Source organism: Nuphar pumila, chromosome 15 (genome assembly GCF_984573655.1).
Source record: "Nuphar pumila chromosome 15, dmNupPumi1.hap1.1, whole genome shotgun sequence".
NCBI classification, from domain to species: domain Eukaryota; kingdom Viridiplantae; phylum Streptophyta; class Magnoliopsida; order Nymphaeales; family Nymphaeaceae; genus Nuphar; species Nuphar pumila.
This window is the reverse complement of record NC_143263.1, coordinates 18,211,266-18,235,602: the sequence shown is the minus strand read 5'-3', so window position 1 is coordinate 18,235,602 and position 24,337 is coordinate 18,211,266. Positions and strand designations below refer to the sequence as shown.

At 35.1% G+C, this 24,337-nt stretch overlaps 1 protein-coding gene across 3 annotated transcripts; it reads right to left on the bottom strand.

Annotated features, from left to right (window-relative positions):
* Positions 1-17,470: 17,470 nt before the first annotated feature.
* On the bottom strand, positions 17,471-23,479 carry LOC149814677 (beta-glucuronosyltransferase GlcAT14A-like). Of its 3 annotated transcripts, XM_089989701.1 has the most exons (6): positions 23,331-23,479; positions 21,436-21,749; positions 20,897-21,317; positions 20,647-20,722; positions 20,447-20,562; positions 17,471-18,010 (listed from the first exon to the last, which is right to left on the bottom strand). In XM_089989701.1, the coding sequence occupies exons 2-6, from the start codon at positions 21,439-21,441 to the stop codon at positions 17,511-17,513; spliced, it is 1,119 nt and encodes a 372-aa protein (XP_089845827.1). In that variant the 5' UTR covers positions 21,442-21,749; positions 23,331-23,479; the 3' UTR covers positions 17,471-17,510. The 3 variants fall into 3 exon arrangements, with proteins under 3 accessions (XP_089845827.1, XP_089845825.1, XP_089845826.1); XM_089989699.1 differs by having other exon boundaries at positions 20,897-21,749; XM_089989700.1 differs by lacking the exon at positions 23,331-23,479 and adding an exon at positions 23,148-23,263 and having other exon boundaries at positions 20,897-21,749.
* Between the last annotated feature and the right edge of the window lie 858 nt (positions 23,480-24,337).

The following is a 24,337-nucleotide window of genomic DNA, read 5'->3' as shown; positions in this document are numbered from 1 at the left end:
GCGCCGACATGTAGGATATTATTTTAATATTTTTAAATAAATACTTTAATTAATTTTCTTTTAATAAAAAACCATGTTCAATGTTAAAATATTAATAATGGGATTTTTATTTATTAAAAAACATAAAAAAACATGTCCTCGTGTCCCATTTTTTGAAAAAATTATTTGAACTTTCCATTCGGATTCAAATCCAGCATCCTTGAGTCCACAAATCATTGCGACATAGGTCCCACCCATGGTGGTAAACCTTGAAAATTAAAATTCACCTCACAATCACACTCTTGGAAGGTTCTAAACTTTGGTTTACATGCTGAACACAACCAAGTTCAAAATCCCAATATTATCCTAAACTTTCAAAATCTACTTTTATTTATATTGTTTTTAAGGGAAACCTTGATTTCACGATATTTTTCTGGCCAAGAAAATCTCAAGAACATGACTTGTGGGTCTCTCACTTTCTCCCTCCCTCTCCCTGCCATGTTTTGTATTATAGTCAATCCTTAAACATGAGAAAACTTATGAACCAACTGGTAAAATTTATAGAATTCATACACCTCCTATCTGAAAATACAGTTTCATGTAAACATGTAAAAGCTCATGAACTCTGCAATTCATCCATTTGGCCACCTCTACTTTGGAGAAAAATTATAAGGTTATGGTTTTACTTGGTACGCTAGCATTCCCTTAGCATATATATATATATATATATATATATATATATATATATATATATATATATATATATATATATATATATATATATATATATATATATATATATATATATATATACTAAAAGAAACTTAACATATTTGATGTTGTGTGCTATTAAGGTGTCTCTGCTCGCAATTTGGGACAAGGATCTGTTGTTGATCACTCGGTGCTCACGAAGGGCGACAATGCAATTGCAAAGGGAAGAGGAAAGCTGGTTGTTCAGCCCGATATAGTGGTAAACCCGTGCATAGGTAACATGTTTAAAGCCAAGTGGTGGTGTCAATTTACTAATGTATGCTATGTCTATAAAGAAGACTGCAATGACCATTGCCCTTCATCCACAATCATCAAGCTCCCAATCAGGCTCACTTCCTTGATCAGGTTATTTAATTACCATATCAGAAATGAAGGTAAGAATAAAATAAAGAGGGGCACCCTGTGCCATTCGACCAGGGATGGACATTATGTATACCATTCTATTTAATGAAGTTGCATCAATAATAAAACTTGGGAAGTCGTATTAGTTATTTGTTGAATTGTTTCATGGCTTGTGTTTTTTACCATTTTTCTGGATAACAGGGAGAAAGTACTGGTATGGTTTGGACATTCCATTGGTAGCAGTCACAAGAAACTGTTACTGCTAATATGTTCCAAAAACCAAACCTTCCTTGGTTCAGTTGTGCAATATGTAAAAATTTTGTGGCATCTAGAGAGAGGAACACGTTTCTCAACATTAAAAAGTTTCCAAAACCTTATGAAGAAAATGAAAGGGACAAACAAACTCAAAAAACTTAAACCCTACCAGGTGCATGACGAGGGTATCTTTAACAAAAATTTTATACAAGTTCAAAAAAGATAGGCAAACATTTGTCATGTTAGGTAAAAAAAACATGACCTTTATTTCTTTTACAAAATGTTTCTAAAACAAAGTAATGCCCCTAAATGTTACAAAATTTGCACTAGCAAGTAGAACTAAAGTCTTACCTCACCATCTGCACAATATTTGTGACAGAGACCAAGGTGAAAACCTGTGTCCTATTTGGGCAGTGCAATAGCCCCGAAGGGGTTTGACCTAATGAGAGGGGGGGCCTTGACTGCTAGATGGGTGATCATGTTTGGTGCAGTTTTTCTTTAAGAAAGGAAGTAGTATTAATCAACAGAGGTGAATACAGAGCACAATTGGTGTTTAGGAGTGATGAGATATCACACCCACCGTATCTGCATTACAAGAGCAGTAAAAACATCAAAACTGGACAACCTATGCTACAACAAACAGGGCACATAAAAAATCACTAAGCAGAGATTAAGAAACAGAACAAATTCAAAATAAAACAAAGCATGGTGCAGAATGCGAAATGATCACATTGGTCATGTTCACTATGTGATCGCTCTGCTCCTCCCAATCCAATCTAGCGAGCAAGCTGGCCATTTCTTCTTCACCTTCTCCATTACTTTTCATTTCAGTAGGTTCAGAAGGATTGCTTGGCCATGTAACACTTGAGAATTTTTTATAATTATTTGATAAATAAAGATGCAATTCATGTCTCAATTATGAGTTGAATTTAATTTAAATTTTAAATTGAGTGTGAATCTCAATTTGGGATTTAATTTCAATTCGGAGTTGAATTTCATTTGATATTTAATTTCAATTGAGAGTTGAATTTCATTTGAGATTTAACTTCCATCTGAAGTTGAATTTCATTTGAGATTTAATTTTAATTTGGAGTTGAATTTCAAATTAAGATTTAATTTCAATTTGGATTTGAATTTAATGTGGGAGTTAATTTGAATTGAAATTAATAAGTTGGACCCACAGGGTGGGACCTTCTACTTTACCAAAATCTTCTACCTAAGCTAAAGTCAAATTAGCGAGTTAGTTTTTTATTTTATTAATAGACCTAATTAGCTAATGGGTCTCTTAGTTTTCATAAGTCCTAATTAGCATAGGATTTCATAAACCTACATGAAATAAAATTGAAATTTAATTTGGATAGGAGTTAGGAGAGAGTTTCTTTATGGGATTAAGAAACTTCAGATAAAAAATATAAAATAAGAGACTTCCTACCTCCTCTCACACGCCCCTCACTCTCTCTCCTTCCTATTCTCTTTCTCCTACTTCTTTCTCCACTTCTTTTCCTTCTTCCTCCCATACGCCTCACCTTGGAGGAGTTGTTGCAGAGGCTGGTGTGACTGCATCTTGGTGGTGTATATGTAGAAAGATTCAGTTGGTGAACACGAATTCAAATAGCTTTTTTAGTAGATTTTCTTATTTTAAGGTAGGTACATTATAACCTTTCGTGTGCATATGGGGCTAGATACATAAACAAGTTGTGGATGATTCTCAGATGTGTATCAGCATGCATATCAACCTAGATTCACCTAAGAACTAATATGATTTAGAGTATGGAGGTTTTAATAACCTAATTTTTTTTTAAAATTCATTTTTCTAAAAAATATATTCTTTATTAGATTATGTATGATTTCAGATATGGATCCACGTTATGAATTATTTTTATTTGATTACAACATTATTTAATATATATAAGCACGGATATGGTGTGTTCTTATTGGATCAAAATTGTTGAATGCATGTTTTTGACATTTGTTTTATAAAAATTATGAATTTGTTTCTTGAAAACTGCATATTATTTTGTATATTTTGATCTAATCAGCTATAAAAATAAATCTGGTTCTCCAAAACGGTGAACCCATAAATCCTAAAAAATTATGAAAATGTTTGAAACATATGTCAGCAATCACAATAAAAAAACTAAGGCGCAAAGAAGTTGTAGTTTGAGAGTTATGCTCTTTGCAAGTTGACACAAAATTCCTTTCCTAACAGAAAAGAAAATCTGTGTAGGCTGCATACTTTTGTAAAAATTATACCTTCCAAAATATTTAGGATTTATGATTAAGATTTTTATTTGTGTTAGTTTGTATAGAGAAGAATGCACACTAAAAATCTTGGAGGCTGATTCTTCACAGTTTAAAAATGAAAACTCATGACAGTTCGATAAAAAACATAAAATTTCTGAAAAACAATATGTTAAATAATAGAAATAAATTAAATTCTCTATTGAAAACAAATTTAAGTCTAGTTTTTTTGCAACTTGTGTCAGATATATCAAGTCAAACACAGTAAAAATCTCAGCACTAAATTTATTTTATATAAGTTTTGACTGATTTTAAATTAGAAGACTGATTTGATCAAACCATCTTTACTTACATAATTTTTAATTTTTCATCCAAAATGAGTTTACATTGAAGGTTTTTTTTTCTATAATTTACAGTAAAAATCTCATAGACAAAATCATTGTGTATAATTTATGGCATACTTTTTAATGACTGAGAAATTTTGTCCAAACAGTTTTAAATTGAATACTTGTATTTGAATGCATGTCATAATTCTAAAAGTGAACCAAATGAACATGGCTTGGTTCCAGAGGTGAACAAAATGGACACCTGACTTGCTTAAGTACAATAAGTAGGCCTATTGAGACTGAGCAATTATGCCATTACTTGTGAACAATTTTTGAATGTTATGCTATAATTTTTTGTCATAAAATTATATTGGGTTGCATAATGTGTTAATGTTCAACATGATATGATAATATGCAGCATGATGTGATGATATGCAATATTGTGTGATGATATGCATCATGATGTTATGATGTGCTATAAGACACAAAATGCATGCACATGTGAATGCTCACGAATAAGCTTGTGGTTTAAAAGAACCAATATGGTGCTATCAGTGCATAAATATGTTGTGTAACATGTGATGATAATGTGCTATAAAGCATAAAAAATATGCATGTACATATGATCGCTAAAAAATGAAAGGGTTTGAAAAGAACCCATAAGGTATTAAAAGTGCATCAAGTTATAAAAATAATATACATACACATATAACATAAGGATATCTCAAAGCGAATGCGAGAGTATAATTGCTCAAGGTCACCTAAGAGCAAATATGAAGGTGTGTACCATGAGCATTCTAAATGTGTTATCAACATAAATGAATTAATGAATTGTATAACTACCTCAGAGTGGATCTGAGAGCGTAATTGCTCAAGGTCACTTTAGAGCGGGTGTGGGGGTGTGTACCAAGGGCATTTTAAATGAGTTATTAATATAAATGAGCAAATAAACTATATAACTACCTCAGAGCAGATGCATGGGTATAATGCTCTTCCTAGAAAGACAATTTTGACAAGTTATCTTAGAGTGGATGTGGGGGTACTTGGCCACGTTTGAAAATTATATCATAGCGGATGAGGGGTAATCAGCCAAAACAGGGCCAAATATTATATAACACATATGATAAAATTCAATGAACTCTTGTTGTAATAAAAACACCCAATAACCCATTTAGACCAGACTAAACTTGGAGAGAGTATGTAGTACAAAACTCCATTGAACTATTATGTGTTTGTGAGAGCAATGCATTTCATTTGGTCTTAGTCCTCGAAGTTAGGAGGTTAGACTATTAATGTATCCTAGGTAGTATGTTCATGTCTTCTACAAAAATTTAGGATGCATCCTCAAAATTTCAACCACTGGCGGGTTTTCTCTCGGTCACAAACCGCCCTCAGTGGAATCAACTTCAATAAGTCACTCATAAAAATTAAAATATATAGCATGATAAATACTCAAGTGAGCTCTACGGATGCGATGACTTTGCCTATGCGTACACACAAGAGTAAAAAAAAAGTGAAACAAAAGCCTTACACTTAAAAACAATTATTTTGTATGAAAACTTGTATTGAAAACATGCCTTAATGATTTAAATGTATAATCATGAATATGTCATGTTTTGAAATATGCTGCATAGATTTGATTGCTACACTTGCCCAACTGAATGCATGAATCCATTGTTATAGTTGTTTATTGAAATGCATTATGATATGATGATTGCATTGCACATGTTCGAAAAGAATGTATGTTATCATGTATGTTTGGTTTTATGTATATATGCATTGTTATTATGTTCATATCGAGACTTAATGAGTTTGAACCTTATATTACAAATATTCAAGTAATGAGTAGAAAGCTTGAGCGATGATGGGATGCTGCGAGTGGCGTCAAGAACCAAATGCTTAGATTTAGAATTAATCTTAAATTGAAAGACTTGTTAATTTGTGTGTCAATTGTTTAGAAACAATTCAGTTAATTGATGAATGATTTTAAATTGATTCATGTAATGTAACTTTTATATATCAAATTCAGATTCCTGAGTTGGAACCGAATTATGAGTTGGACCTAAACCCAAGTCCAATATGATAATTGAATCTAGTCCTATGCAATGTTTAAATACCTATAACCCGCCTGAAATTCTAACAAAAGCTATAATAAATGTTTTCTACTGTATTTTTATTTTTTTGATGAAGGTTTTTTGTTCTTGGTTGTCTGCTTTTCAAACTTAGTTCTAGTTGGCTAATATACACTAAAGCTTGCGCATAAGTGGGCCTACTAGTCCTAAGTCTAATTGAAACAATGTCATAGATAAGATCTTGCATCAACAAAAAAAAATCATGTATTTGCGAGCGTACAATGCAGACCCCCAAAAAATTCGCTGGTTTCTCTCGTTCCACAGAAGTTTCCACGCCATAATAGTCCAAACTCTCCAAATAAATTTTCAATGTTTACCTCTTGAATTCAATTGTGTTGAAATTAGAACACCTCTCGAGAAGTTGAAGTTCTCTCAATCAAAGCTCAAGTCTCCCCAAACTTGATTAAACATGCTACGCATATATGTACACTTCCCAAATAGGTGTGACAATGATTCCTCTTCGAATCAACACAACACACATCCACCTTTTAAGGTGGATCCCACGATGCTTAAGTTTGATTTTTGTGTTAACCTGTCCTTGCAAGACCTGTCAACCCATAAGATATCCCTTTAGAGAGAGGCACACACTCTACAACTCCTTTTTTGGAAGCCATCAAGGTGTTGGGTTCCCCATGGCCTTGTAAAGAGAAGAGGTTATAAAAAAGGCATCCCTTGTTAATGTCCACTTTACATCGCCATCATGGAGCTGAAGCAAGAGGTGTGATAGTTGGTTCATGAGAATCAAGCATTGCTGAAATACCAAATCAGTTGGGTTCCGCCAGAGCATATCTCCGGTGTCTCTTTGGTGGCTGACCATACCTGTGAGACCCACATAAATTTACTTCTTGCTGTCTCATACAAGTAAGCAAAAACTTCTCTAGGACACCCATCTCCCCACCAATAGTCCTTCTAAAGCCCCTCTTCCATCTTTCAGCACTAGTATAATTAGGGATGTCAACATTATGGGTTTGGATCGGGTTTGATAAAATGTTGACTAGGTTATGTGTGGGGTTCGGTTTTATGAAAAAACCTGACAAGTTGTTTATAACTATAGTTTAAAAAGCAACTGTTCTTACAACTTAAAAAGGTTAAACCTATTTTGGGAATGGTGCAACCATGCTGGCAGTAAACATATAGGTTAGGGACTCTTAAAAGTTAACCACATATTTTATCAGTGACTTTTTTAAAAACTTGTAATAAATACTTATGGAACTAAAGAAATAATGTCTAATCATGCGTTTTGCAAGTGGCTTAGATTAAATTCAATGGCATTTTTAATAACATTTAATTGAATTTTATGGGACCTTGTAGGATCCAATTTTTGATGTAGGTTTGGGAGGTATGATTAGTAGGGTTTGGTTTAACCTACATCCATTAGGGATGAATGAGAGGGGACATGAAAATGTGAAGCAATATGCACCGAAGGCTACTTCACAAAGGCACACACACGCACCGCTACATACTCCCATTATTGTAATGTTTTCTCATAATATTTTAATAATTTTTATGCATTGCAATAAAAATATAATTTTACTATTAAAATATCAAACATAGTAATTTATTGTTTGAAAAATAAAAAAAAATCTCGTGTCCTTGTGTTATATTTTTCAATAAATTTTTGAACTTTCAAGTCGAACTCGTCTCGTAGACCTTTTGTGACACAAACCGAAGATGCAAATAGACCAAAGGTGCATATATATATATATATATATATATATATAGAGAGAGAGAGAGAGAGTCTTTCCTTAAAAAAAAAAAGATAGATAGAGAGAGTCAAATCTTTTATATTGGTTAAAAGCGAATTACAAAAAATTCTAGGCTTGTGTATGAATACAACTAATAAATAAAAAAGGTTAAATTGAAGCATTCGTATATGGAGAAAAATCTTGACTCAATTTCTCAAATAAAATACCATTCATTTACCTCAAATGCAAATTAGGAAACAAAAGAAGTGCTTTTTTTATCTTTGAATAAAAGCAAACAAGTGATATGTTTTTATTTTTATCCCGTATTTTTTAAAGGAAACAAATTATATGCTTAAAGCGCAGAAAATACTGCTAAAATACCATGCACTTTCATCCCATTATTCTATCCCATTCACAATCACTATCTCATTTCCATGAGATTATCTCTCCTTATGACGAAAGGTTCTCAAATTTGGTTTGCATGCGAAACATGACCAAGTTCATGTTTTCAGTGTAATGAAACAAAAAAAAGATAGTTAAGGTGACTCACTTAGAATTAGTGTCGCAAAAAATTAACCAGTGTTTTGAAAATTTTAGAAATTTAGGAAGGTTTTTTTCTTGAGAGTTTGTGAAAATCATACTATTATCCAAAACTTTCAGAATCTAAACTATTTCTGATATTGATACGATTTTTATTTTCTAATTGTTTTAGGTTTGGATTTTTTTTTATATATTTTGTATTTGTAAATAAACTAATATTTAATTTTCAATATATTTTTATCAATCTATCTTTTCATGTTGCTAGTTGAACAAAGATTTCAATTGTGCAAATGATCCATCTTCAGATTTGAATTGTATGCATGAATCCGTGATAAGAGTCACTACGATAGGTTTTGGATCAGGTGATATTGAAATCAAGTGTTTTGGATCACCCATGACCATGAGTGGGCGGTTTCAAATGGGCCAATCAGGCCTGAAGGGGGCTTGTTAAGTTTAGGGTTTTCGTTTGATGATAATGGCAGCTCTCTTATCATTTGGGATCAAATGGGCAGATATTTACTTCCATGTTTTAAGGTAAAACTTGGTGCCTACCCATGTGGAAGCTTCCAACTAGATTTCCAAGACCATTCAGATCTCTCAAATTTGGATAGATCTCAGCCTGCTCTAGTGTCTCGACCCGGCTCCAGCTTTGGATCAGACTGCCTTGACGGATCAGACCCAAATGTTGGATCCACCACAACATTGGGACTCAACCCACCTAGGGATGGCAGTGGGGCGGGGCAGGGGACAAGGTCTCCACCTCCGCCTCCATCCCCGGCGGGGATGGATTTTATCCTCCACCCCCGCCTTCATCCCCGTTTCATGTCCTCCATCCCCGGTTCAAATGGGGATGAGGCGGGGCAGGGCGGGGATATTGCAGGGAAAAGTGGTCGGGGCGGGGATGAGGCAAGGATCGGGGATGGGGCGGGGCGGGGAAAAGTGCACGTCCACCCCCGCCTCCACCCCCAGACGGGGATGGATTTTAACCTTCGTCCCCGCCTCCATCCCCGTTTCATACCCTTCATCCCCGGTCCAAACGGGGCGAGGCGGGGCGGGGCCCCGCTTTCCCCCGGTCCACTGCCATCCCTAAACCCACCTGACAGATTTCGGTCCACATGAAATGGACCCAGGCTAGGGTTGTGTTGCTGACAACCCACTGATCCAAATGATGGGATCACCACCTGACTGCCTGCAGGCCCGACCCTCCTCGTCCGCTAATGTGCCAAGGCCTTGCCATAGTGACAAATATCGTGAGATTAATGAAAATCTCGCGATAATATCATGAGAAATTGCCTGAAAATTTAAAACGACAATGATATTTTCAAAATATCTTGAGATTTATGAAAAAAAACATAAATACCATGATTTAAACACGATATTTACGTTTTAAATGGCTATTTCATGAAAACATTATGTATTTTTATTTTTAAATAATTTTTATTAATATTTTCTTATAAAAAACAAATTTTATATTTTTTAATTTATTTTTTTATTGCCAAGATTTTGCTGAAAAAAATGAGAGATTTATGAAATTTTTTCAATTTCTCACGAGTTTTTGAAAAACGAGAAATTGCCGATAAAAACGTTAGTCACTATGGGCCTTGCTTGATGCTGGTGGTTCGTGCTTCGAGTCATCTTGTCGATGATTGAGTGACATTATAGAGTGTTTAGCTTCTTCGATTTAAGTCAATGCGCCTTGGCACGTTGTCTTCATCTAATGCATTCGCGCTTCCACTATTCAACAATGTTCTCAACTAGTCGTTGACGCTCTGCTTTAAGTTCCATTGTCGACATGACATCCAAAATACTCTCTTCTTTTCGTTGTAGCACTTGTAATTTGGACTCCCAATCCTCAATATCCTTAAACTTAGTTGCACACTTGAACTCACTCCAATCTATCAACTTGCCACTTACAAAATGAGAGTTTAGAGTGGAGCCTAAGAGCAGCCCACCAACCCGAGCAAGGCGTCGCCTCTCACCACTCGTGAACTAAATCCAAGAAACCTAGTTCTCAAAAACACCAAAGCGCAATTCAAAAACCTTTTTGTATACATTCTCCACCCATGCCCCATGACAACCAAACCATTGCATGATCTGAAATTAAGATGGGATCGAAAAATTTTGATTTTGGTTTTGAATTGGCTTTTAACTAGGTTGTAAAATTTTAAAAACAAATAAATATTTCATATTTGAGTCTAAAAAAATATATTCAAGTATGTCTACTATAATCATCCACGAATATAACATAATAAAAACCTCATCTTTTACATATTACTAGCACGGGACATCTTACATCCGAATGTATTAATTTAAATAGTTCTTTATAAACAAAATTGTTTGATAAAAAAAGTAATTTTTTTTTTTGAGAATACAATCTTTACAAACCAAATGTTTTTGTTTACATCCTTCAAGGAATGAAAACAAAACATACTTAGATGTCTTAATTTTATATGCCAATTTTTTAAATCTTTTTTTTCAAGATAATTACAAAAAGTTTCATTTGGTAAATATAGGTTATCCATGACGTAAAGATCTATTCTTCAATGACCTCACTCAATCGCACTTCCTGTATCAAGCAACCACTAGTTGGAAAAGTGATCGTACATCCATTGTCAGATATTTATGAAAATAAAAATAGGTTTAAATTCACATTAGGCACTACTCTTACATTTGGTTCATAAATTTTTGGCTATTTTTTAAAACTCATTCAAAGTACCTAAACTCTTTATTTTTAGAGAAGTTTCATTGGCGGTGGACACAAGAATAATTTGAACTAAAATAGACTGATTAGAGTTCATGTGCAATAATGCACTAGAATCAAGAATCCAAGAAGACTTATTAAGAACAATGCATGTAAGCACTACAGTATCAGAGAGATAAGGTGATTGGGTCTTGAGAAGTGGTTGTAGAGTCTCCATTAGTTGAGAAAGTTATATTGATCCAATACTCTTACAACATTCATCAACATCACCTTTCTCAAGTGAAGGGCCTACGAACACCACTCTCTTTTCTTCTTTTCTCTCATCTCTTCTCCTCTTCAAAGGGTCTTGAAGATACTTTCATGTGTCATTTGTGTAATCAAATTTTGTCAAGCTTACGCACTCATAGATATTCACACTATTTATGAGCCATGACATGATTTTGGAATGACTCATCTTTTATTGACTTTTTCATCTCTCTTTGAACGGCTACCTTATTTTCATTGTCATTCTTGGTGAAGACTAACTTTATTTTCTTTTCAGTGCCATCAATCAATTCTCATAGTCCTTTGCCCCAAATGTGATGCTTAATGACGAAAGCCCACATCGTGTAGTTAGACTTATTGAGATTCACAAGAATGACAGTGATAGACTCATTATCATCTATAATGATGACAAAGAAATAAGAATAAGAAGAGATAAGGCAAGAAGAAAAATAAGGATGATGGATAGGTAGGCTTCATAAACATTATGAGCTCACAATCTATGAACACCTCGATCCACGAGCTCACATTCATATAAACACTACAATTACTAGTATCCCAAGAATCAAATGCAGACTCTGATACCTTGTAAGAGTACACACTCACAATCCATTAAGGGTACAAGCACAAGGGCCACTAAAGGCCAAAGAAAGCACTCAACACTTAAAAAATAAATAATTTTATTAGAGATAAATTATGCAAAGAATGCATATTTTACAAGAGGGGGAGATCCTAAATATATATACAACAGGATCCCTAGCTAGCAATTAGACTAATCCTAACGGCTAGTCAAGGCATGGTCAAATCAACCAAAAAACACAGAAAAAAAAAATTTTATTTACACAAAAATTACAAAAAAAAATTATATATGATATACATATAGTATACATAATATATGCATACTTATACAACTAATGCATATATATACAATGTGTATATATAATATTTAATAGTCTTTCGAATAGGAAAAGTAATGGATTCAGAAAGACCTTAAAAAAGGCAATGCTTAGTGCCCTGCCTTTCAAGCAAGCATGGAAAATATGCATAACAAATAGATGTGGAAGTAGTCCCACAAGTAGGAAAGGAATGCATTTCCTTTTTCGCCGGAAAAAGAACAATACTATAAGAGGTCGAGACTATGGACTCAAGAACAACTCCAGCCTTGTGGGTCTCCAACCCAACCTACAGCTTTCGCCCTCAGATCTGATTTGGGACTTGATCCAGAAAGAAAAACTTAAGTAACCATATGAGATAAGTGAAGGGGCTTGCCAGCTAAAATTTGGATCAGGAAGTGAAGATTAGAATGACAAATCACCCCAAAATCAAGTCTAAAACACCTTTAGAAGAACCATCATGCTCAGAAACCCAAACCCAAGCTCAACTCATACCCTTCGAGAGAAACCCATGCACCTAAGCAGATGACTAAGAATTAACATTTAACAGTTATGCCTCCTTCCTCCTTGGTTTATTGTTTTCTTGAACTCTCTGGCACCAACCTATTTGGAGGCAATGAATTAGAAGAGTAGGAAATCCAACGCGACTCATAATCTACTGAGGCATCTTCAGCCAAAGAAGCACGCGTAGATCTTCTAGTAAAACAACTAGAACGACAAAGTTTCAATTACCATTATTTACATAAATTCTTCAAAAAACCATTGGAGAATGGAAAAAAATAATAATTGACTTTGTAAGTCTATTAACATAATTATTTGTTAAAATATATGTAACTATATATATATATATATATATATATAAAATACCTGATAGGGGTATTATCAACTTTTCACATAGTTGTTTTAGTAAACAACTATTTCTTTTTTTTCTTTTTTTTTTTTTTATTTTTTTTTTGTCTCAAAACCCAACCCAAAAAGGGGCCCCACATAGAGTCATTGCCCCCCCCCCCAATGGTCACATTTGTGATCGTTGGGGGCTCCCAACGACTCTATGGGAGCCCCCTTTTGGCTCTTCTTTTGAGACCCATTGTGGGTGTATAAATAGGGGTGAACCCCTTTGTATTCAATAAGCTATAGAGCTCTCTCTTTCAATAAAGAGTATTTATTTTAGTTTGTGCCTTTCTCAAGGCTTGTTTATGTTGTCCCATAGTGGACTTGGCTATTGTCTCTCTTGTGTATTGGTCCATTGTTGGTCATTGTGAGTACTTTTAGCATTCTTTATTTTTCTGTATACTTCATTAGATCGTATCAGAGTCATTCGGTTCTTAAAGGAAGAAGCTTGAAATTCATTTTCACATTCCTTGTATCTCTTCTTCATACCTTTGGTGGCATTATGGAGACCAAAATTGACATATCTTTCAAGCTCAATGGAAAGAACTATATGATGTTGGTATCGGCAATGAAGAATAACCTTAAAGGTAAAAAACTTTGGGGTTATGTAATGAGTTCTATTCCGAAACCTCAATTGAAGCTCACCAAGATTGAAGGAGATCAAGAAAAGGCTCTCGAGGGAAATGCTCACCTCAAAGTCATTGAAGACCACCAAAGAAAAAGTAGAAGATTGGGAGAGCAACCACGCCAAAATACTTGCTTGGTTTATGAATAATGTCAAACTCAAGGTATGTGCTAATATTGCTAAATTTTGCCAAGCCAATGAGGCTTGATTCTTTATGAAGGGTATGTATACCCAAAAAGACCTTGCAAGAGCATATTTTTTGCAAAAAAAATTTGAACCACCAAACAAGGTGATTCAAGTATACAAGATTACTATAATGCATTAAACTCACTATGGGATGAGTTAGCTCTTTTAGAGCCAAAATGGGTAGCTATGAAAGATGTTGAACTAAGGCAAAACAAATGAAACAAGATCGATTGTTTCAATTTTTTTTTGGGCTACGTCCCGAATTTGAGCAAGTAAGTTCATCACTTCTCCATAGATCTATTTTTCCACCAATAGAAGATGTCATTACCGAAATCACACAAGAGGAAACTAGGCTTGACATGAGTAAGAACATTGACAATATCAAAACCTATAAACCACCCCATTTTGAAAAATATGAAAACAATAGTGGAGAAAGAAAGATGATTATATGTCATCATTGTTATGAGCCGGGTCATATTAAACTCGCTTGCCTAAAGCTAAATGGAACATTCAAGCCTAAGGTAGCGTCCTTTAAAGAATCTACCACCAAATAAGATGAAGGCAAGAGTAGCGACCTCAAAGAAACACTTGGTCAAATATCTATGGCTCTACAATAAATTCTCAAAGTTACTTCCTCCATATCGGGTGCGGCCATTGCATCTACATCATCACCCGGTACGTATTCTTGGATTTTAGACTTTGAAGCATCCTTTCATATGACTCCACATGAAAATGCATTAACCGATGTTTGCACCAATTTAAAAAATTCATGCATTTTTACGGTCGATGAAACCTTTTTAAAAATCACAAGTATTGGAACACTTAACTCTAAAAATTGTCAAAACCTTTTTGTTCCAAAAGTAAGAGTAGTTCCAAAGTTAAATTTGAATCTTTTTCGGTTTTTCAAATTGTTGACCATGGATGTGAAATATCTTTCTCATCTAATGGTTGCTTTGTGCAGGACAGTCCGAAAAGCGGATTGGGCAAAGCCATAGGAAGGGGGACCTTTACTGTATAGATCATCTAAACCTTCCTACAAACTCTTTTTGTACTTATGTCTAAGATAAAAGTATTGAAACTTGGCATAAAAGACTTGAATATCCAAGTTATTCAAAAATTTATCATTTTCTATTTGGAAATAAATTTTGCAAAGAAAAAGACATTAATTGCAAAAAATAAAGTTTTAGAAAAATAAAGTTTATTCTACTTCCAATTAGAATATTTCTTTCCATTTCTTTCCATAAGACCTTTTGAATTGGTGCACTCGGATGTTTGGGGTCCATCTCCGGTCATGTTTATAGGTGGATACTCATACTGTGTCACTTTTATTGATGACTTTACTCATTATGTTTGGATTTATTTTCTCAATCATAAATCAGAAGTATTTTCTTTCTTTAAAGACTTTCATATGAAAATACAAAATCAATTTCAAAGTAATATATTCATTCTTAGATCCGATTCTAGTGGAGAATACTTGTCTAAAGAATTTTAAAATTATTTAAAACAAATAGAATTTTCCATTAAAGATTATGCTCTAAAACTCTACAACAAAATGGACTAACGGAAAAAAAACATAGACATATTATAGAAACCATTAGAACATTGTTTATTTCTAAAAAATATTCTAATTTTTTTTGGTAGAAGACGTCTTAACTTCAACATACTTAATCAATCAAATGCCTTCTTCTAAATTAAATAATGTTTCTTCTTATGAAAAACTTTTTAAATTTTTCCTCGACTTCAATCGCCTTCGCATCTTTGGTTGTAAATGCTTTGTTCTCTCACATAAGAGAGATAAGTTGCTTGCAAAGGCAATTGAATGTGTTTTTCTAGGTTATTGGGAAAATAAAAAAAGCTATAGGTGTTTTGATTTCAAGAATAACAAACTATATGTTTCAAAAGACATACTTTTTTGGAAGATGAAAATGGATTTGAAAAACTAGATAAACCAAATGAAATTGACTACATATTCTTACATGATCCTATAGATAATATATCTGATGATTCTATGAATCATCTTGAAAGTATAAATGATACTTGTGATGTATCCAATACTGAAATATGACCACATAGTGGTAATACTAATAATGAAAATATTCATGTTTATACTCGAAGAAAACAAGAAATTTTTCTCAACTTACTGAATCCTTGGAAGAAAGCCCGGAGTTAATATTGGACAAGGTTAAACTCTTAAACTTTTAAAAGTCTTATATGGTCTTAAACAAGCTCCCAAGGTTTGGTATGATCGATTTATTGATATCACGATTAAATTAAGATTTCGTTCATGTTACACTGACACTGCTATGTTTGTCAAAAGTGCAAGTAATAATATTGTTATCTTATTACTTTATGTTGATGACATGATTATCACAAGAAATGATCAAATTAGTATTATTAATGTTAAAAATATGTTAAAAGATAGTTTTGACATGTTTGATTTAGGTTTCCTTATATATTTTCTCGACATTGAAGTTGCATATTCTCTCCGAATATATATATTATCACAGATGAAGCTTGCTGGAGATATATGTATTAGATCTGGACTTTTAGATGATAAAAAGGTGAAGACTCCAGAAGTAATTAATGCAAAACTAAGATTGAAGGATGGAGTTCTTCTAGAAGATCCCACACCCTACAGACAACTCATTGGTTCTCTTACATATCTGACTATCACCAGACCAGGCATTGCTCATATTGTTCACTTTGCTAGCCAATTTCAGCATGCTCCTACAACTGTACACATGAATGTCGTTCTTCAGGTCGTTCGATACATAAAAAACACCATAACTAAAGGGCTATTTCTACCCTCATCTTCTTTTTTGGATTTACTTGATTATACTGATGCAAGCTTCTATGTCTTTTTAGGAGATTTCTTAATTGCTTACAGATGCAAGAAGCAACAGAAAGTCTCACTATCCTCTACTGAACCCGAATACCGGGCTATGACTACTACAATGAAACTTATTTGGTTTTGAAGCCTTCTCAAAAATATGGGGGTTGACATTACAGATGCTTCAAAACTATGTTGTGACAACAAAAGTATAATCTACATTGTTAGTAATCAAACCTTCCATGAGTGCAACAAACATATAGAGATAGACTGTCATTATGTTTGTGATGAGTACCTACGAGAAACAATTACTCTACTATATGTCACATCAAAATATCAGTTAGCGATTTTTTTCACTAAAGCTCTTCTTGCTCCCCGCTTCACATTTCATATGAGCAAACTTTCGGTGATCTTCCAGTAAAGTTTGAAGGGGGTGTTTATATATATATATATATATATATAATAATAATAATAATAATAATAATAATAAGGGTATTATCGACTTTTCACATCATTGTTTTAGTAAACAACTAATTTTTTCATTTTTTTATTCTTTTTATTTTGTCTCAAAACCCAACCCCAAAGGGGGCTCCCAAACGACTCTATGGGAGCCCCCTTTTGGCTCTTCTTTTGAAACCCATTGCTGTATAAACAGGGGTGAACCCCCTTTGTATTCAATAAGCTCTAGAGCACTCTCTTTCAACAAAGAGTATTTATTTTAGTTTGTGCCTTTCTCAAGGTTGTTTATGTTGTCCCATAGTGGACTTGCTATTGTCTCTCTTGTGTATTGGTCCATTGTTGGTCATTGTGCGTGTTTTTAGCATTCTTTATTTTTCCGCATACTTCATTACATCATTTACATTGATTTTCACTGAACCAATGGGAACTAATAATCCTATCCATCAACATAGCAAGCCGGCGAGCACCAGGGCCGGGCTTCAGGTTAGTTTTATCTCCCACTCTACTGCAAGGTGGGTCACCAGCACACCAACCACCAGATGTGAAACTACCATTTTTCCTGTTGAGAAATTCAGTGTCGATCTTGTCCAAAACAGGATCATCTTGATTGAATTTTCTAGCAAAAGGGGCACTGCTGTGGATCATTTCTTCAGTATTTTTGAGAGTAAGCACATGCGGGTGTTGCTTGGGTGGCACGTCCCAAGCAATGTAGTGAAGATCATGGTTGACGACTGTGGTTTGGAACTCCAGCGAGTTGCAGATCACAGTCTGGAAGTAGCCTTCAGGGGAGGAAATGAAGTTGGTATAGTACATGAGGAGGATCCTGGGGAGGTTGTCCCATCCCCATATGCAGAATTCAACAAACGAGCGTGATAGAACAACCCATGCAGATCCTGCAAAAAGTTATAAACAAGGACAATTCAGAGCTAGAAACAGGAAAATTTTAAAGTGAGAATCTAAGTTGTAACAGCTTTCAGATGAACATGAGGAAAGGTATTCCACAATTGATACTTTTCAACTTTAAGAGGCTCAAAAGAATGGTATCATACTCCTTTGTTCTCTTTTAACTGGGAATCTTTTGAAATAAGCATCTCCATAACAAAAACTCTTTCACCAGTTCTCTTACTATGGCAATAAAATAGGCCTCTATGAAGGAGATGACAATAAAAGAACTTTGTCCTAATGTTTTTCTGTGTTGTGGAAATAGCCACCTGCATGCACCATATTCGATATGATAGCCAAAGCAACTACATGTGGAATCAGCAAATTAATATGGGTAGAGGCCAATTTCCTATTATCTTGTATGAAGCAAACAAAAACTAGCATAAAACAGTTACATCTGGAAAAATCTCAAACAAGAACTCTAAACAATTCCACAGAAACATGTTCCTTTTTCTTAATTAAGATGCACAAAGAAAATGTTTCACCTAAAATTGAAAAAATGGAACAAACTATGAAATATATTATCGTGAAGCAATTAACAATAAAGATGATGAGATCAACCATAACCCAACAATATGATAAACGGTAAATTGGACAATGGATGGTTTTTCTAGAAGAAACACAAATAATCACAAAGCACATGATATTGAAATTGAACACATGCATGTCTGAGAGCTAACCCTTCTAAATTTATCCTTACACTGCCTTGATAAAAAAAGAAAAGATAAAGGAAAAATAAATGAAGAAAAAAGAGATAAATAAAACTCGCTGGGCTCAGCCTGATGAATAATCAGGCAAGGTTTGCGCCATCATTATGTCTGAGTCCTGTTTATAGGCCCAAACCGAGAGATAATCAGGTATAATTTTAACAGGATGGGCCAAGCATTGGTAGGCCTTGTCCAGCCCCATAGTGAACTGCTGTGTTTGTGTGACTCTACTGGTCCAGCTATCACATTCGACCCATTTTTCAGTTTACACTTGACCAATTTTTTTTTTTTGCATTCTCTCTGTCAAACAGGGATGCACCCTTCTGAACAAACAATTGCAAGATACTCTGATCAATTAACCCTCTTAGTTCTATAAATCTGTCTTTCAAGCCTGCAGAAGCATTGATAGTAGGGATATCTCATACAGTTAAGGCAATATATCCAAATACTAAGATATCACTACTTTCTTAACAAATGAGGTCTTCATTTCATCAAGTATACTAATAAACTACACCACTTAATTTCTTGAGAAATATGCAAGATTAATAGAATTTCATTCTTTGCATTCAACTCTGACTGTTCTGTGAATAATTTAACCTAATCAAACAAACAAGGGATCCTGAATATCATTTTCTTCATCTCCTAAACTCAAGTAACTCAGGCACCTGTCCATTTCAATGAGCTATGTCAGAAGCATACAAGTATGAATTTTATAACACTGCTATCAAAACCAAAGGTCGGATATGAATTTTGCAACACTAAGGTCTCTAGGGATTGATCCCTACTGTCCCCTGTGCAAGAGATCCAACATATAATGAGAGCCAACATAGAAAGTAACACTCACTCAGCTTTTGCTATCTGTAGCATCCTATTAACAATCACATAGTTCTGCTATATGTAGCATTCTATTAACAGTCATATGGTTCTGCAAATTCTTTTCTTGATTATCAATTACTTGCTTTGAACTGCACACAGGTCTATCTGCATAAATCTAGGCCAATACATGGTAAGATTACCATCAGATGAAATTCTGATAAAGTATCCAGTGCGGATGTGCATACCATAGCAACAAGTACAAGCACACCTGTTCATGCATTTTCAAGTAGACTGAACCATAAGCATGGGTTTAGACACATGATACAAACAGGCATACATGCACAGACGCATGCACACAAGCAAGCAATTTCATAAGCTGAAAAATTGGACTATGTAGTAGTCTAAGTTATTGGTATCCATAACATCTTGGTGACAGAAAAAAGACACTTGGATCCGAAATGCTGAAAGCCTTAGCAAGAATATTGTCACCAATAAATAATCGTGCTATTGTAGCTGCTCTATCATCAGCAGCAATTAGAAATGCATTTTCCGGAACTGAGCAAATTTATGTTCTTATGTTTTACATCTGAATCAGGAACTGAGCAGACAAGCTTCGGTTTTTTGTTCTTATGTTTTACCTACAAGGTTGCAAATCTACAGAACCATGACACAATCCACACAAACTGAACCATTCTTGAGTCCTGATAAACAGCAAGAGGGAGTGCAAAAAGGGAATCTACACTATATTAAAACAAATGCCAAACATATGTGTTGTAAAAGTTGGCATTCATCTTGTTAAACCAAATGAGTTAATAGGTACGTAGAATAGTATAATTTCAACAATCACAATTCACATAAGCCTACCTGTAAATAACCTAAATGCTGTAGGAAGTTCTCTCGTCTGTGTTGCCCAGAAAACATCAGATTTCTCTGACATGTATAGCCCAGGATCAATGATTAGTGGCTTTGCCCTTTTGGCCCTGTAGCAACAATGTAGACCTTCTCAGGCTGAAGATGGAACACCAAAAGCAAAGAAAATAAATCACTTTAGGAAAAAGACTCACGTCTTCCATCCGAGTTGACTAGTATGATCGATGAAGCTCAGGTTTCTTGGTAAAGATGAGAATATATACAGAATATCTGCACAACATAGTGTTACAGTCATATAACATGTATAACTTTAAAAAGGGAGGAAAAAATAGAAACTCCACAGGCCAAAAGTTTCTAATATTAGACAAACTAAGCATTGCCTTGTAGCAGGGAAATATGACAAAACTCTAGCAAAGAGAGTCAGACAAAAATAGGAAAACTTACCATCTTGTGTAACAAGTGGATAATCTGACGCACTTAGATTTATGAACCAGTCCCATTCTTTGCTCTTCTTCATGAGAATGGCGCAGGCATGAAGGGTATTAGAAACCATTGATGGACCTCTGTATGTGACCATATTTGCCTTGGTAATGATGTGGACATTACCCACTTCTGAAAAGATTGGGTCCTTCTCCACACGAGTTGCGAGTTCCAATCTTTCGGCAACTGGAGATTCCAAGTCCAAATGAACCACATACTGATTTAGGGGATGGTATAACGCACACAACGTTCTCCACAGTTTATCCAAGTCACCTTTAGAACCAGATACTAAGTAAGCTAGTCTAGGAATTGGAGCGGCGGCAGGTGGGGGAGGGAATGCGACCTTTGATTCTACAAAAGTGGGATTTGTCTGATTCGAAGCTAACTTAACAGGAAAAATTGAGAAGATTGCATTGATCGTTTGTAAAGAGGAAACAAACTCTAAGTTTGAAACAACAATAAGTAGGAAAAATAGGATAAACAAACTCATGACAAGAGGATACACCCATTTCTTTTCCATGTTAGTAGACTCAGATCCTGTATAGATAGTCCATATGCATTACAGATCCCTGTGACCCAAAATGGTTCTGGTACCTCAACTCCAAAGCATACACATGCCAATGAAAACATGCAACACAAAAACAGGACCGCCAAAAGACATACTGTATCTTCTCATACTAGCAGAATTTTAAAATTTCCCAACTGATGCAAGCGCACACAAATCGTTGTTGAAATCAACAACTTCAGAAAGGAATAAGGGACACGCTTGCAGAGGCAGCAACTCTCCAAAGAAGATAAAGAAGGGATGATTGAAAATCTGCAAAAAAAGATCAAATCAAACAAGGAAAAACAAGATTCAAATGAAGAAACAAAGTAACACATATAGATACAGAAACAACAAGAAATTCATGATAAATTCAAAAATTAAAAACGTCAATGAATATCAGACTTACGAAGAGCCACATCATAATTTTTCAAAACTACTAGAGATAGTTTCTATAAGATGCACTCGTTGCCCATTCAATTCATGTAAGTCACAACAGCAGATGGATGGACTAATCGAGCAAGCATATACATAACAGAGAAAAAGTTCCAAAAGGTTTTCAAATTACCAATTCAATATAAACAGCTCAAGTTCATATTATAATCTAGAGTCCTTGACCATTCACTAAAGCCAATTGAGGATGCTTACAATATAGGATTTAAAATTGAATGAAAATTATTATAAATGTAATTTAGAAAAGTAATTAATGGGACCAAACTCAAAAATGTTGTACAAGAGATCTAAAAACACAATTTCTTTTTATGAGAAAAGAAAGAAAGAACGAGATCCTCAATATATGGAAACATCTGTGCATAATACCAAACGAGAAAAAGAAAAACACAAAACCAAGGTTAAGTTGTTCCATATACATGATACGCGTTGAGAAGAATAAAAAAAGAAGTCCATCTTCAGTTTAGATATTCCCAAAAGACAAGGCCCGATGACATCTTCAAATCAATCAGAAAAGCAAACTTTTCAAGCACATGATTCTGAGTACAAGTTCAATCTATTAATGATACCAGGACAGAGATTGTGATTTTCATAAGGCTCGGACGAAATTGATGTTTTTTCCAAAACCAAGAAAAAAAATCTAAAATTTTAAGGAATTAGTCCAAAATTCTCTAGAAACTTGCCAGACCGATGCAGGGCGTGTTTTTTCCATGAGAACTTAAATTTCGTTAAAAGCTCATTTAAGAAGTTTTTTTGTTTTCACTAAATTCTCAAAATTAAACAAAAAAACGCCGCCCAGAATGCTCCCGAGGAGGCGCTATAAAATTTTTAATCCACAGATAAACGTACCACTATACAGAAGCTCACTTCCAGAGCTCTCCACGTTGAAAAGTAACAGAAAAGGGAGAACCTAAATCCTTCAAAGCAACGGCGTTCGACAACATTTTCTATCAAACAACTTATGGGAAAAAAAACTCACGAACACTCGAAGACTTACTGGACGCAGCATCCCCTAGAAATTCTCTCGAAAATCTCAGCAAATTCGCCTCAAGAAACACGCAGAAGATCCAAAAACTAGACCCAGGAAAAAATACCGGAACACTCGAAAACTCACTAGACGCACCGTTTCTCCGGAGAATCTCAGCAAATTCGCCTCAAGAAACACGCACAAGATGCAAAAACTAGCACCGGGAGAAAAATCTAGAACACTAGAAAACTCACTAGACGCAACATCTTCCCGGAAAATCTCGGCAAATTCCCTTCAAGAAACACGCAGAAGATCCAAAACTAGCACCGACAAGCGCGTTCTCTGACTTCTGGGCATTGTCTCGACTCTCGAGAGAGAGAAGCCAATAGAAGACGACGACGAAGAAGAAGAATAAGTTACTCGTTGAACTTACGAACCTCTCCACTCCGACGCCGACGACGCGAGCACAGGAAAACCCCAAGAGAACGTCTCCTTCCCTTCCCCAAAACGCTAAAAAGAACTCCACCAGCGAGCAATGAAGAAGAAAGAGGAGGGAAGAAGCAGAGGAAGAAACAGGAAGAGTGGCGGTTTTGAGAGAGAGAGAGAGAGAGAGAGAGAGAGAGAGGACTTAAAGACAATAAATAGTGACAGAGGGAAAGGGGACGGAGTCCGGCTCAGATGCAATCACATAGCACAAAATTTGTGCATTAATTACGTCATTGCCTTCCATCAGGTCTTGACAGGCCTGTCTCCAAGATGGAGGGTGATCAGGTGCTTAATGTACAGATCTTTTCACGGTGGAACGCCATCGCCCGAAAACGTCTTCAAGTTAACCAACCACGAAACCGGGATCACGTGATCGGGCGATCATTCCCGATCACCTAATCAACCCAAACCGCATTCGAAGACTGTTGGGGCCCACATGTAAAATCTCTCAGAATATTGGTGATCGGCTGATCGCTCCAATCACTAGAACCCGTTTCCATCCCCACAACTTCTCTCTCTCTCTCTCGTTGAAGGGAGATTAAATTTTTCAAAAGTGACGATCTTGCCCATGGATTTGATGAAAAAAGACGGGTATGGGTAGGGCTACTTTCCACGAAGCTCGACGGCTTTCTCGATAATGACAACAATGACTTTTAGTCTTTCATAGTTCCACGGTTCAATCTCTGGTCAAAGACGGAAACGTCCGTAGACTTTGAACTCTTCAAAGCTGTCAACGGGTCGGGTATCTGACCCACCGGACCTTCCCCAATAACTAGTTGTTGGATTTGGGTTTGGATTGGAATTTTGTCGGAATCAAGAAATCGAAACATCAAATTTCGATGCATATATAGTTTGAGGAGCTTATTTTCACTAAGAATATATATAAAATACTTGGGATAAGCCAAGTCAGGTTAGATATCCAACAAAAATATAACCCAAACCCGACCTGAATGTTTCT